The following is a 13149-nucleotide window of genomic DNA, read 5'->3' as shown; positions in this document are numbered from 1 at the left end:
CAGAATCCAGCCTCCCCTCCTCTTGAGAAAATTCCACAAACAAAAATGCGCTCTCTTTCAGCAGCTGGATGTCTGCCATTTATCCAGCTGCACCCTTCTCTGTCACATCTTTGCTCCTGGGCTGGCATTTCTGATCACATTTGTTTGAGATTGTAAATTTTTCTACCAGTGATCAGAGTGAGGTCAGTTTCAGCTGTACACTATTTGTCAAATGTACATCAAAACATACAGTGAAATGTACACAAAATTCTGGAGGAATTCAGCAAGTTGGCAGCATACATGGAAAGAAATAAAGAAGCAATGTTTTGAGCCGAGACCCTTCATAAACATTGGCTCTTTATTGTAGAATCATCTGCAGAATCTCTTGTGCTTAAAGCGTGCAGTGAAATGCGTCATTTGCGTCAACGCCCAATGCAGTTCCTATATGTACTGGGGGCATGCTGCAAGTGTCACTATACTTCTGGTACCAGTGTGGCATGCCCACAACATACTAACCTGTGTAAGTATTTGGAATGTGGGAGGAAACTAGAGAGTCTGGTGAAACCCACAAAGTCAAGGGGAGAATGTATAAACTCCTTACAGTTGGCTGGAGAATCGAACCCTGATCAGTGATTACTGATGATGTAAAGGTATTGTGCTAACCTCTATGCTTCAATGCAATGTTGAAATAAATAGTCAATATTTCCGATCGAGACCCTTCACCTGGCCAGTAGGGTTTTGACAGGAAACTTTGATTGTCTGTCTCCCAACATATTGTCATGTTATTATGATATTGTGACTATAAAAGGGCTTTTCACTTTTTCAGGACATATGATCTGTGCTCCAATACACAGGACCACAAGAGGTGCAGAGGGTTGTAGACTTGGCCAATTTTGTCATGGGCACAATTCATGCTACTGGTTATATTTCATTAGGACTTTGAGATTTGGTATGTCACCAAAGACTAGCAACTTTCTACAGATGTAACATGGAGAATCATTGTAACAGTCTGCTATGGAGTGGTAATGCACAGGATCAGAAACAACTGCAAAGGGTTGTAAACTCAGCCAGCTCCATCATGGATAATAGCCTCACCAGCATTGAGGACATGTTAAACGGTGGTGCCTCCAGAACACGGCACCCATTGTTAAAGGCCCTTACCATCTGGGAGCATGTCCTCTTCTCATTTCTACCACTGGGGAGAAAGTACAGAAGCCTGATGATCCATTCTCAAACAGCTTCTTCCCCTCTGCCACTAGATTTCCAAATGGTCCATGAATGCCATCTCACTGTTCCTCTTTTGCACAATTTATTTTTTATTGTAACTTGCATTCATATCTTTGCCTTCATTCTGCTGCCAAAAATTCAACAAATTTCTCAGCATTAGTGGGTGATAAGAATCCTATTTCTGATGGCAAACTGATACCTTTCTCTGTTATTTGTCCATTGTAATTTGGAAGAAGAGTTTTAAGATGTTTGTGTGCAGAAAATGGTGAGATTTCTAACTTAGTTTGCCCTTTTTCTCCTAGACCATGGCTTCCAGAGCTGGGGAGGAGGTATTTGTCCAAAATTTGACAAAACTGCTCCGAAACTACGGTGAGTCTGAAATTAAAAAAAAAACTCTAGACGCTGGAAATCTGAATTCAAACCAGGAAATGATCAGCAGGTTCAGCCACATTATTGAAAGATCAATGCATGCAAAATGTGGGAGGACCCTCGCTGTTCAGACAGCATCTATGGAGAGAAATAAAGAGTCAATGTTTCAGGCCAAGAACCTTTTTAAAAAATTATTATTTATTTATTTATTAAATTTTTAGAAAATTACAACGAATAAGTGTAATGATAAAACAGTAAGAGAGAGAAAAACTGATATTAACCCTTAACCCTTGTCTAAAGAAAGAAAAAAAAGAAAGAATGAAGAGAAAGATTGCCTGGATATTGGAGGATCCCCACATGCTCCATGGAGTTCAAAATAATTTTAATTTTTATTTTTACTTTCCCCAATTACTTTATAATTTTATCTTCAAAGGACCTATGTATTTAATCCTATCTTTTGTAGGTATGGGAGCCAAATTTTCAAAAATATATCATATTCATTTCTTAGATTGTATGTAATTTTTTCAAGTGGAATACAACTATATATTTCATTATTCCAACAATCCATAGTTAAATATAAATCAGATTTCCAAGTAACTGTGATAACTTTTTTTGGCTACTGCCAATGCAATTTTTATAAAATTTTTCTGATACTTATTCAATTTAAGTTTCAGTATTGTCCCTTCAATGTCTCCTAATAAAAATAATATTGGACTATGTGGGTGTTGTACTCCAGTAATTTGTTCCAATAAAAGTCTTAGATTTATCCAAAATGATTGAATTTTAAAACAAGACCAAGTAGAATGTAAAAAGGTATCAATTTCTTGATTACATTGAAAACATTGGTCAGACATATTTGAATTTATTCTATTTATTTTCTGTGGTGTTGTATATAATTGATGTAAAAATTATATTGTACTAATCTAAGTCAAACATTTATTGTATTTATCATACTATCAGAACATAATCTTGACCAGCTTTTTCCATCTATTTTAATATTCAAATCAGATTCCCATTTTTGTCTTGATTTATGAATTCCTGATTTAATTGTCTGTTTTTGAATCAAATTGTACATACAGGATGTAAATTTTGTAATTTTTCCTTTTTGAATTAATATTTCTATTTCACTAGGTTTTGGCATCAACATTGTTTGACCCAGCTTTTCTCATAAATAAGCCTTTAATTGAAAATAACAGAAAAGAGTGTTGTTTGATATTTTATATTTATTTTTCATTGATCAAATGACATCAACATACCTTCTTCAAAACAATCACCTTTAGATTTAATCCCCTTTTAGAACCAATTATGTAAAAGTTTATTATCCATTGTAAAAGAAATAAGCCTATTTTGAATTAAAGTTCTTTTTGCTAATAAAGATTTCTTTATCTCATCGTCCATATTTACCTTATTCCATAAATCAATCAAGTGTCTTAATATAGGAGATTCTTTTTTTTCCCGTATCCATTTGGATTCCCATTTATATATAAAATCTTCTGGTATGCTTTCTCCTATCTTATCTAATTCTATTCTAATCCATGCCGGTTTTTCTTAATCAAAAAAAGACGCAATAAATCTAAGTTGATTTGCTTTATAATAATTCTTAAAATTTGGAAGTTGTAACCCTCCTAAATCAAATTTACATGTCAGTTTTTCAATGATATTCTTGACATCTTTCCTTTCCAAAGAAATTTCCTTACATATTTATTCAGTTCTTGAAAAAACTTCTGAGGCAATTGTATTGGTAAAGTTTGGAATAAATGTTGTAATCTAGGAAATATATTCATTTTTACAGCATTAACTCTACCTTTTAATGTTATTGGTAACATCATCCATTTATCAAGATCCTCTTTTTTTTAAATAATGGCAAATAATTTTGTTTATATAAATTTTTTACATCATTATCAACTCTAATAACTAATTATTTTATCCCATTTATTGACCATCGAAATTGAATTACTAATCGACATTGATTATAATTTCCTTTGGTAAGGGGTAAAATTTCACTTTTATCCCAATTTACTTTATACCCTGATACTTTCCCAAATTCTTCCAATCTAAAAGATAGTCTTTGCAAAGATTGCAATGGGTTTGTTAAATAAATCAAAACATCATCAGCAAATAAATTAATCTTATATTCCTCTTGATTAACTCTAAAGCCCCCAATGTCTGAATCTGTTCTAATTAATTCAGCTAATAGTTCTATTGCCAACACAAATAAAGCAGGTGATAATGGGCAGCCTTGTCTAGTTGACCTCCTTAAGCAAAATGGTGTTGAAATCTGACCATTTGTAACTACTTTAGCTTGAGGATTAGTATTTAAGGTTTTAATCCATTGTATAAAAGATTTTCCTAACTCATATTTTTCCAATACCTTAAATAAAAAATCCCATTCCAATCTATCAAATGCTTTTTCTGCATCCAAAGCAACTGCCACACTCATTTCCTCTCTTTTTTGTGCCAAATGAATTATACTAAGTAACCGGGTTATATTATCCATTGATTGTCTGTTTTTAATAAAACCTGTTTGATCCATATGTATTAATTTTGGTAAATATTTAGATATTCTATTAGATAAATTTTTTGCTATTATTTTATAATCTGTATTCAATAAAGGAGTAAGCCTATATGATGTTGGTTTTAAAGGATCTCTATCTTTTTTTAGCAATACAGTTATGATCGCTGTTAAAAAAGATTGTGGGAGTTTATGCATTCTTTCCACTCGATATATTAATTCCATAAAAGGAGGAATTAATAAATCTTTAAATTTTTTTATAAAATTCAGGAGGAAAACCATCTTCTCCTGGGGATTTATTACTCTGAAGTGATCCTAAAGCTTCTTCAACCTCTTTTAATGTAAAGGGCATATCTAATCCTTTCTGTTCTTCCAAATTTAATTTTTTGAAGGATTATTTGTGATAAAAATGTATCTATCTTAGCAATTTTTTTGTGATTCTGATTGATATAGTTCAGTATAAACATTTTTTAAAGTTTCATTAATTTCTAAAGGTTTATAAGTAACCTTATTTGCACTTGTTCTAATTGCATTTATTGTTTTAGAAGCCTGTTCTGTTTTCAGCTGCCAAGCAAGAATCTTATGTGATCTTTCACCTAATTCATAATATTTCTGTTTAGTTCTCTTAATTACTTTTTCTGTATGATATGTCTGGAGTGTATTATATTGTAATTTTTTATTAACAAGTTGTCTTCATTTTTCTTCTGTCATATATCTTTGAGATTCTTTTTCTAACTTTATGATATCTTTTTCTAATTGATCTATTTCTGCTGCGTATTCCTTCTTAATTTTAGATGTATAACTTATAATCTGACCCCTTAAAAATGCTTTCATCGCTTCCCATAATACAATTTTATCTTCAACTGAATGTAAATTTGTATCCAAAAAAAATTGAATCTGTTTTTTCATAAAATCACAAAAATCTTGACATTTTAATAAAATTGAATTATATCTCCATCTATAGATCGATTCGTCCTTATCCATCATTATCATTGTCATTATCAAGGGGGAATGATCTGACAGTATTCTTACTTTATATTCCACACTTTTCACTCTATCCTGAATATTTTTTGATAATAAAAAAAATCAATCCTTGAGTAAGTTTTATGTCTATTTGAATAAAATGAATAGTCTCTTTCTCTTGGATTAATTTTTCTCCATATGTCAATCAGGTTTAAATCTTTCATTAATGATAAAGTTAGTTTTATTACTTTTGATTTTGTAGCAACTTTAGTTGACCTATGCAAAACTGGATCTAAACAAAAATTAAAGTCTCCACCTATTAATATTTTATCATGTGCATCAGCCAAGTTCAAAAAAACTTCTTGTATGAATTTTGCATCATTTTCATTTGGTGCATAAATGTTCATAAGAGTACGTAATTCTGAAAAAAATTGACAATGTATAATCACATATCTCCCCACAGAATCAATTACTACATTTTATATTTTAATTGGCAAAGTTTTATAAACCAAAATTGCAACTCCTCTCGATTTTGAATTAAATGAAGCTGCAATGACATTTCCAACCCAATCTCTCTTTAATTTCTTATGTTCTGTTTCTGTTAAATGTGTTTCTTGTAGAAAAGCTATATCTCCTTTCATTTTCTTAATATGTGTTAAAACTCTTTTTCTTTTCACAGGCCTATTAAGTCCATTAACATTAAAACTTTAAAAATTAATTAAATTAATCATTCATAAAACCTTGGGAACTCTTTAAAATTCTCCATGTTGCTATGTGTCTCTCCCCAACCATCCAGGCAAAAAAGAAGAAAAATAGAAGAAAGATAACTAATATATAAGAAAAAAAACAAAGTACCCCCCCACTAATGTTGCGAATAAAAAGAACACAACATTACCCTCCCCCATTTTACGGGTCATGGCAATCGCCATGATTGTACACGTGAAACTCGCAGCCATCGATCAGGAGCTCCTCCAGCTCCCCCGCAACAAAAAAAGAAAGAAAATATATTAGTGAAGAAAAAAAAAGAAAATAATTAATGTCTCTACTCCCAATTAATACTCCTCAACTATTTTTTTTTCTTCTTATTTCTTATGTCCGTCAAGTCCAACCTTATTTCAGTCTTCATCATTAGTCCACTTCATTTCTATAATTCTTTACTCTCCCTCGTGGATATCAGGTAGTTCTTGTACAAATTTCTCCGCTTTCCGGTAATCAACAAAAAATCTTCTTTCTTCGTTATCCAGGAAAATTATCAATTTTGCTGGGTAGCTCAATAAAAATTTATAGCCTTTTCCCATAAAGATTTTTTCACTGGATTAAATTCCTTCCGCCTCTTCAGAAGATCGTAACTTATGTCTGGATAAAAAAAAACTCTTTTCCCTTCTATTATCAATGGCCCATTTCTCTTTTTAGCACCTTGAGTAGCTGCCTTCAAGACCATTTCTTTATCTTGGTACCTTAAGCATTTTATCAAAATTGATCTTGGATTTTGATCTTGTTGAGGTCTTGGTCTTAAAGCTCTGTGTGCTCTTTCAATTTCAATTACTTGGCTTCCTTCTTTCATTTCCAAAATTTTCGGAATCCATTCTTGGAAGAATTTTATTGGATTTTCTCCCTCTGTACCTTTATAAGACCAACAATTTTAATATTATTTCATCTAGAGTTTTCAAGCACACCTATTTTTTCCAACATCCGTTTTCTTTCTATTGTCCAGGCAAGATTATTGTCTTCTATCTTATCTATTCTTTCAGTGTTTTCTTCCATTTTTACTTCCATCTCTTTAACTTTATTATCCATCTTCTTTTGTTTTTCCACCACATTATCGAGTTTATTCTGCATCCTTCTTATATCTGTTCTTATAGCTTTTAATTCATTCATCAGATATATATCAGGATATCTCTTATGTCTCCTTTAATCTCCTCCTTTTCCTCTTCTTCGTCTGTGTTTCCCAAAGAATCTGATTCCACTTCTGATTCACTTCCAATTTCACTTCCAGCCGTAGTTGGGATTTGTAGTTTTGTTAATATCTGTTCATGCATACTTGTTTCTCCGCGCATGCATTGTTCTTGTCGTTTCTTCTTAGAGACCACCGACTTTGCCGCAGCTTCCTGTCCCGCACCATCAGAAGTGCCATGCACTTCACCGGGTGGAGATCCAACTTGAGTACGAGGCTTCGCCGAGACAGAAAGGCCTTTTTCCCCGCTGACTTGCGCAGTCTTCAAAGTAGTAGCTTTCTTCTGTTTTGGTTTAGGAGCCATATCTAAAAATAATCCTGAGTTGCTCATAAATAGTTTCTAGTAGGTATTTGTTAACTCTTCTTCACTTAAACCCTATTTCATTACTTGGGAGCTGGATTCCCAACGTCTCAATCCTACGTCATCATGTGACGCTCCCAGGCCAAAAACCTTGATCAGGACTGGAAAGGAAGGGGGCAGAACCAGAATATGAAGATGGGGGGAGCTGGGAGGAGTACAAGTGGACAGGTGATGGGTGAAACCAGGGTGGGTGGGGGAAGGGGGGGTGAAGTGAGAAGCTGGGAGGTGTTAGATGGATGAGGTAAAGGAGTGAAGAAAAGGCAGTCTAACAGGAGAAGACAGTAGACCATGGGATAAAAGGAAGGAGGCAGAGAGGTAATGGGCAAGAGAGGAGAAGGGAAATCGTTATGGGGAATGGAAAAAGAGAGAAGGGGGGGGAAGAGTAATTGGGGCGTTAGAAAAATCTGATGTTTCACCTATCACCTTCCCTTCCACCTCCTGTACTTCCCTTTCCTCCACCTCCTGCGAGATTCTGCCCCTTTTCTCTCTAGTCCCAATGAAGCACCTTGGCCCAAAGCTCTGATTATTCCCCTCTGTAGATGCTGTCTGACCAGCTGAGTTCCTCCAGTGTTGCTTAAGTTTTCCAGCATCTGCAGACCTCGTGTTTGTGATCTGTGGAGGATGACCTGTTGAGTGGGATGGAAAGTGAGGAGCAGGCAGCTCTCTCCTTTCCTTGTCCAGGAGGAGATCACGTGAGAGCAGAGGTGCAGGAAACGGAAGAGATGAGATTCAAGGGAAGCCACAATTTGGGGCAAAGACCGTGATATAGTTATTATTTATATATATTATAAATAGAATTAATAGAGAGAAAAAGTAGTGAGGCAGTGGGGCAATGCTCTCTTCTCACTGCTAACATCAAAAGGGGGTAAAGGAGCCTTGGGTCCCACACCACCAGTTTCAATAGGTATATTTAACGCCAGAGAAATGTATACAGTATACATCCTGAAATTCTTTTTCAGCCCCTCAACCATCAGGTTTTTGAACCAGAGTGGTGACTTCAGTCATCCCAACATTGAATTGAGTCCACAACTTATGGCTTCACTTTCAAAGATGCTACAACTCACATTCTCAATATTTGTTACTTTTTTAATTATTATTTTGGTTTTTATTATATGGACAGTTTGTCATATTTTGAAATTGTTTGTCAGTCTTTGTGTGCAGTTTTTCATTGTGTTTCTTTGTATTTACTGTGAATGCCAACTAAATGAATCTCAGGATAGAATATGGTGGCGTACATGTACTTTGATAATAACTTTATTTTGAACTTTAAACTTTGTACTATTCCTTGATTCAGGCCCATTTAGAAATCTGATCAAATGTCTTTTCTGTGTTATCTCTAGGTGACTCTGTGCTGAGTGGGACGAGTACACTCTCCCTGTTGACTATTGGCCTGCAGAAACTACACCAGCTCTTTGAGCAGCATCTATTGGCTCGCAAGTACCAGCATGGATTTGTCGCGCTTCCCTCCCACCCATCTGATACAGCCTCGGTCCTGGAAGTGCAGTTCCTTTTCGATGTGTTCCAAAAAACCATGTCACTGAAGGTTGGTTGCTCTTTGAGGGGCTAATTTTCCTTCAGTATCGTTATACATGCACTCGGTGGCACTCGAGAACTGTTTTGCAGCGCATTTTCTACTTTCGTAATAGTTGCCACCTGGTTAATATTACGTTTTATATCACCAGTCATTAGGGGTTAACTCCTGCTGTTGTCCGTAAAGAGTTTGTATGCTCTCCTGTTACCGTGTGAGTTTCCTTGAGTGCTCCCACATTGCAAAGCTGCATGGGCGAGGGTTAGTATGTGGGTGGGCAAGTTACATTGGTGCCAGAAGCGTGGTGATGTCACTTGCTGATTGCCTTGTACATCTTCAGATTGTGTTGGTCATTGATGCAAATGATGTATTTCACTGTATGTTGATATTTTGATGTACATGTGACAAAGAAAGATCATCTTCTTTATAGTGCCCTATCAAGGAATCCTAGGCAGGAAGAATATGGCTTGAATATTGAGTGAAACTCCCTCCACACATTCCCAGTTCAGACGCGGGGTAAAGCTCCCTCTATGCTGTCCCACCACACATCCCCAGGGTCAGACACAGGGTAAAGCTCCCCATACATTTCCCATCACATTCACAAGTAGGGTCAACACAGGTTAGACATAGTTTTGTTCCCTCTACGCTATCTAATATTATTTGTCGGTGAAATACTGAGCACTTAAAGAGCCTGACAGTTTTTGAAAAATGCTACAGAATATTTTCTGTTCATTAGAGAGGGAGGATAGGATCTGATCTGAAAGATCAGATAATGCAGAGTCAGCAGGTCAGGCAGCATCCATGGAGAGGAATAAACAGTCAAGGTTTCAGGCCAAGATCCTTCATCAGGATTGGAGAAGTGACACCAGGTGAGGGGGAAAGTGGATGTTGGGGGTGGGTGGGGGATGAAGTAAGAAGCTGGGAGGTGATAGATGGAAGGAATCTGATAGGAGAGAGTGGACCATTTGAGAAAGGGAGGCAGGAGAGACACCTGATGGTGATTATAAACCACTATCAACGATAATAAATCTGATTGAGAGTTATTTCTGATATTAAAGCTAACAAACTCAAGCATTCAAACAGGGTTTAAGTTGCAAAACAACTGATGAACCCACTTCCTACTTGTGTCATTTGTTCACATGAATCAGTGTGCTGCTGAGTCTTTCCTCCGTCACCTATTGGATTGGTGTAAGGTGCTAAGGTGTGTAGCCACTTAGCGTTATCCAGTCTTTCCACTAGGAATGCTGCATGCTCTTTGGAGAGCTAGGTGATGTCACTCACTGCCAAACTCCGTGAGTATGACCTCCTTTTGCAGTCACAGTAATTTTCTCAGTGGTCCTATGAGATCTTGTTCAGCACTGATGGTAGAGTCTCTTCAAGAGTGGTGGCAAAGGTGTTCTCATATAGCCTGAACCGTATCGGACCCGTCACGAGAATGTGACAAGTATGCATATGACTGATTAACTGGTACCAAGCACCATAGATGTGTCAACGTTTTTCTCAGTCACCTCACTTATTCCCTTCCTCTACAGCTCCTATCTAGGGGGGAGGCATGAACTGTTCCAGATCAATAGCAAGAATGTGGCAAGAGCGCACGTGGCTAATTGATCGCGTGGTGAACCGGTTGGGCCTCCTATGTGTGGAAGTCTCTATTTTTTTGTTTGGGCTTTCCTGTGCGTGTGTGTTTCATCTCAGCAGGTTGTTTGCTCCTACACTGTAAGTTGCCCAGCAGCTACCGTTATTAACATAACTCAATAAAAAGCATTTAATCCCAATGCTTCGTGGTTCTTACTCTACAGATACATAACAGAGTCCATAATCCACGTTGTAGTCTGTCTGGCTGTGTGAATGGATAATCAGTATTCTATTTTTTCTTCCAGTTGGTGCATCCCCCAGGACCCAAGCTCCAGACACCTGTCAAAATCTTTGCTTTTAAATCCCTCCGATTCTTAGAGGTATGCCTTTTGAAGTGGTATCCAGGGTACTGAGTGTTGGTCAGCAGATCTTACTTTAGCTGGCAGGACAAGCCTCAGAACAGAAGGGTGTCCTTTTAGAACAAAGATGATGAGGAATTTCTTTAAACAGAGGGTGGAGAATCTATGGAATTCATTGCCACGGACAATTGTGGAGGCGTTGTACACCCATGCCATTGGGTATATTTAAAGTGGAGGTTGATGGGATTTTGATTAGTAAGGGCATCATAAGTTATGGGGAAAAGGCAGGAGAATGCCTTTTCTGTGAGTGATGTGAAGGCACTGGAGAGAGCCCAGAGAAGGCTGACTAGATTCATTCCAGCTCTGCAGGGTATGAGCAATGAAGAAAGATTGAAAGGAATCTTTTTACCCTAAGTAGATGTAGAATGAGAGGAGACACAATAGAAGTGTTCAAAATCATTAAGGGTATAAGTAAGGTAGATGCCAGTTTCAAAATTAATCCATCGTTAAGGACAGGGCCATAATTGGAGATTGGTTAAGGGGAGATTTCAGGCTATAGTCGGGAAGCATTTCTTTACACAGCGAGTTGTGGAACAAACTACCTAGTTGGGTAGTTGAGAGTAGTAAGTTAAAGACTTTCAAATCTAAACTTGATAGTTATCTCAAAGCACTATGTGAATAAGAATTTGGCAGGTCTAGTGTAGTTGAGCGGGATGATAAATGCGCCATGATGGAATAGCAGAACAGGCTGAATGGACCACGTGGCCTCATTCAGCTCCTGTGTTCTATGGTCTAAGTGGGGAGACATGAGATCACAAACTGGGTCCAAGTTAGAGGTGGTTTTGTCTTTTCTGGTGAGGACAGCAGTAGCAAAAGTTTAAAACCAAGACGCACATTTAAATGTTGGAACATTGACAAAAGGGAATGGTGTCAAGCTTCTAAATACACCACAGTCACAGAAACTGGCTCTTTGGTCCATCTTAAGCACGAGAGATTCTGCAGATGCTAGAAATTCAGAGCAACACACGCAAAACGCTGGAATGCTAGAGGAACATGGTAGGTCAGACAGCATCTATGGAGAGAAGTAAGAAGTTGATGTTTCAGGCCCAGATTCATCATCAGGACTGGAAAGGAAGGGGGAAAATAAGGTGAGGGGAGAGCAAGGAGTACAAGCTAGCAGATGATAGGTGAGACCAGTTTTAAGGAGAAGGTAGGTGGGCGGGAAAGGGGGAGGTGAAGTAAGAAGTTAGGAGGTAATAGGTGGAAAGGTTTAAGTGTTGAAGAAGGAGGAATCTGATAGGAGAGCGGAGTGAACTATGGGTGAAAAAGGAGGGGGAGGAATGGCACCAGAGGGAGGTGACAGGCAGGTGAGGAGAAGGGGAGGGGTAAGAGGAGAGCCAGAATGAGGAATAAAGAAATAGCGAATGGGGAAGGGAGAGGAACTACCAGAATTTGGAGAAATCGATTTTCATACCATTAAGTTGGGGGCTATTAAATTAATATAGGATGTTGTTCCTCAAAGGGTTGCTGCGAATGGAATGATGGCGCTTGACAAAGCGGTCACCAGTCTGCATTGGGTATCTAATTGTTATGTTCCTTGTCTCATATCTGGAAACCGTAAATAAAGTTCAAATCCCACTTTGCCAACTGGAGCATTTAACTTAATTAATTAAATCTGGATTGAAGGAAGTGATGTTAGCAATGGCGAAATTGGATTGTTAGTAATCCTGGTAACAAGAGAATGTTGATGCTAGAATCTGGAGCGACTACAATCTGATGGAGGAACTCTGCACCTGTGGGGGTGTAGAAGGAATTCATGATGTTTTGTGTCAAACCCCTGCTAGTAATCTTATCTGATTAATGAATACCTCACCTCCCTTATTTTTTTTTGTTCTATGTCCCTCTCCTATCAGGTTCAATCATCTTCAGCTCTTTACTACTTTCACCTATAACCTCTCAGCTTCCCTCTCCTCTCCCCCCACGCCCACCCCCAACCTGGATCTAGCAATCCTGCCAGATCTTCCACTGCCTCTTTCCAACACGCTAGCTATCTCCAGTGGCGGCATGGTAGTGTAATGCCTTACAGCAGCAGCAACTAGGATTCAATCCGCCACTCTCCCTAAGGAGTTTGTATGTTTCTTCCCTGTGTTCCGGTTTCCTCCCACCTTCCAAAGACGTGCCGGTTAGTAAGTTGTGGGCATGCTATGTTAGCACCAGAAGCATGGTGACACTTCACTGCCCTCAGCACTTCTCAGACTGTGCTGGTCATCGTAAACAATTCATTTCACTGTAGGTCAGGAATGAAGCTAATCTTTTTCTCTC

The 13149-nt window shown here is 37.6% G+C and overlaps 1 protein-coding gene across 11 annotated transcripts in view; it reads left to right on the top strand.

Moving 5' to 3' along the window:
- Positions 1–13149, top strand: part of stk11ip (serine/threonine kinase 11 interacting protein) — a 130078-nt gene that overhangs the window by 28968 nt on the left and 87961 nt on the right. For all 11 annotated transcript variants that reach the window (XM_059967576.1, XM_059967565.1, XM_059967569.1 and 8 more), the window contains 3 exons: positions 1509–1575; positions 8706–8908; positions 10774–10848. In XM_059967576.1, the coding sequence (XP_059823559.1) occupies positions 1512–1575; positions 8706–8908; positions 10774–10848 (342 nt within the window). In that variant the 5' untranslated portion in view covers positions 1509–1511. The remainder of the gene's footprint in view (positions 1–1508; positions 1576–8705; positions 8909–10773; positions 10849–13149) is intronic.

The sequence above is a fragment of the Hypanus sabinus genome, chromosome 4 (assembly GCF_030144855.1).
Source record: "Hypanus sabinus isolate sHypSab1 chromosome 4, sHypSab1.hap1, whole genome shotgun sequence".
NCBI lineage: Eukaryota > Metazoa > Chordata > Chondrichthyes > Myliobatiformes > Dasyatidae > Hypanus > Hypanus sabinus.
This window is presented reverse-complemented; position numbering and strand designations above follow the sequence as displayed.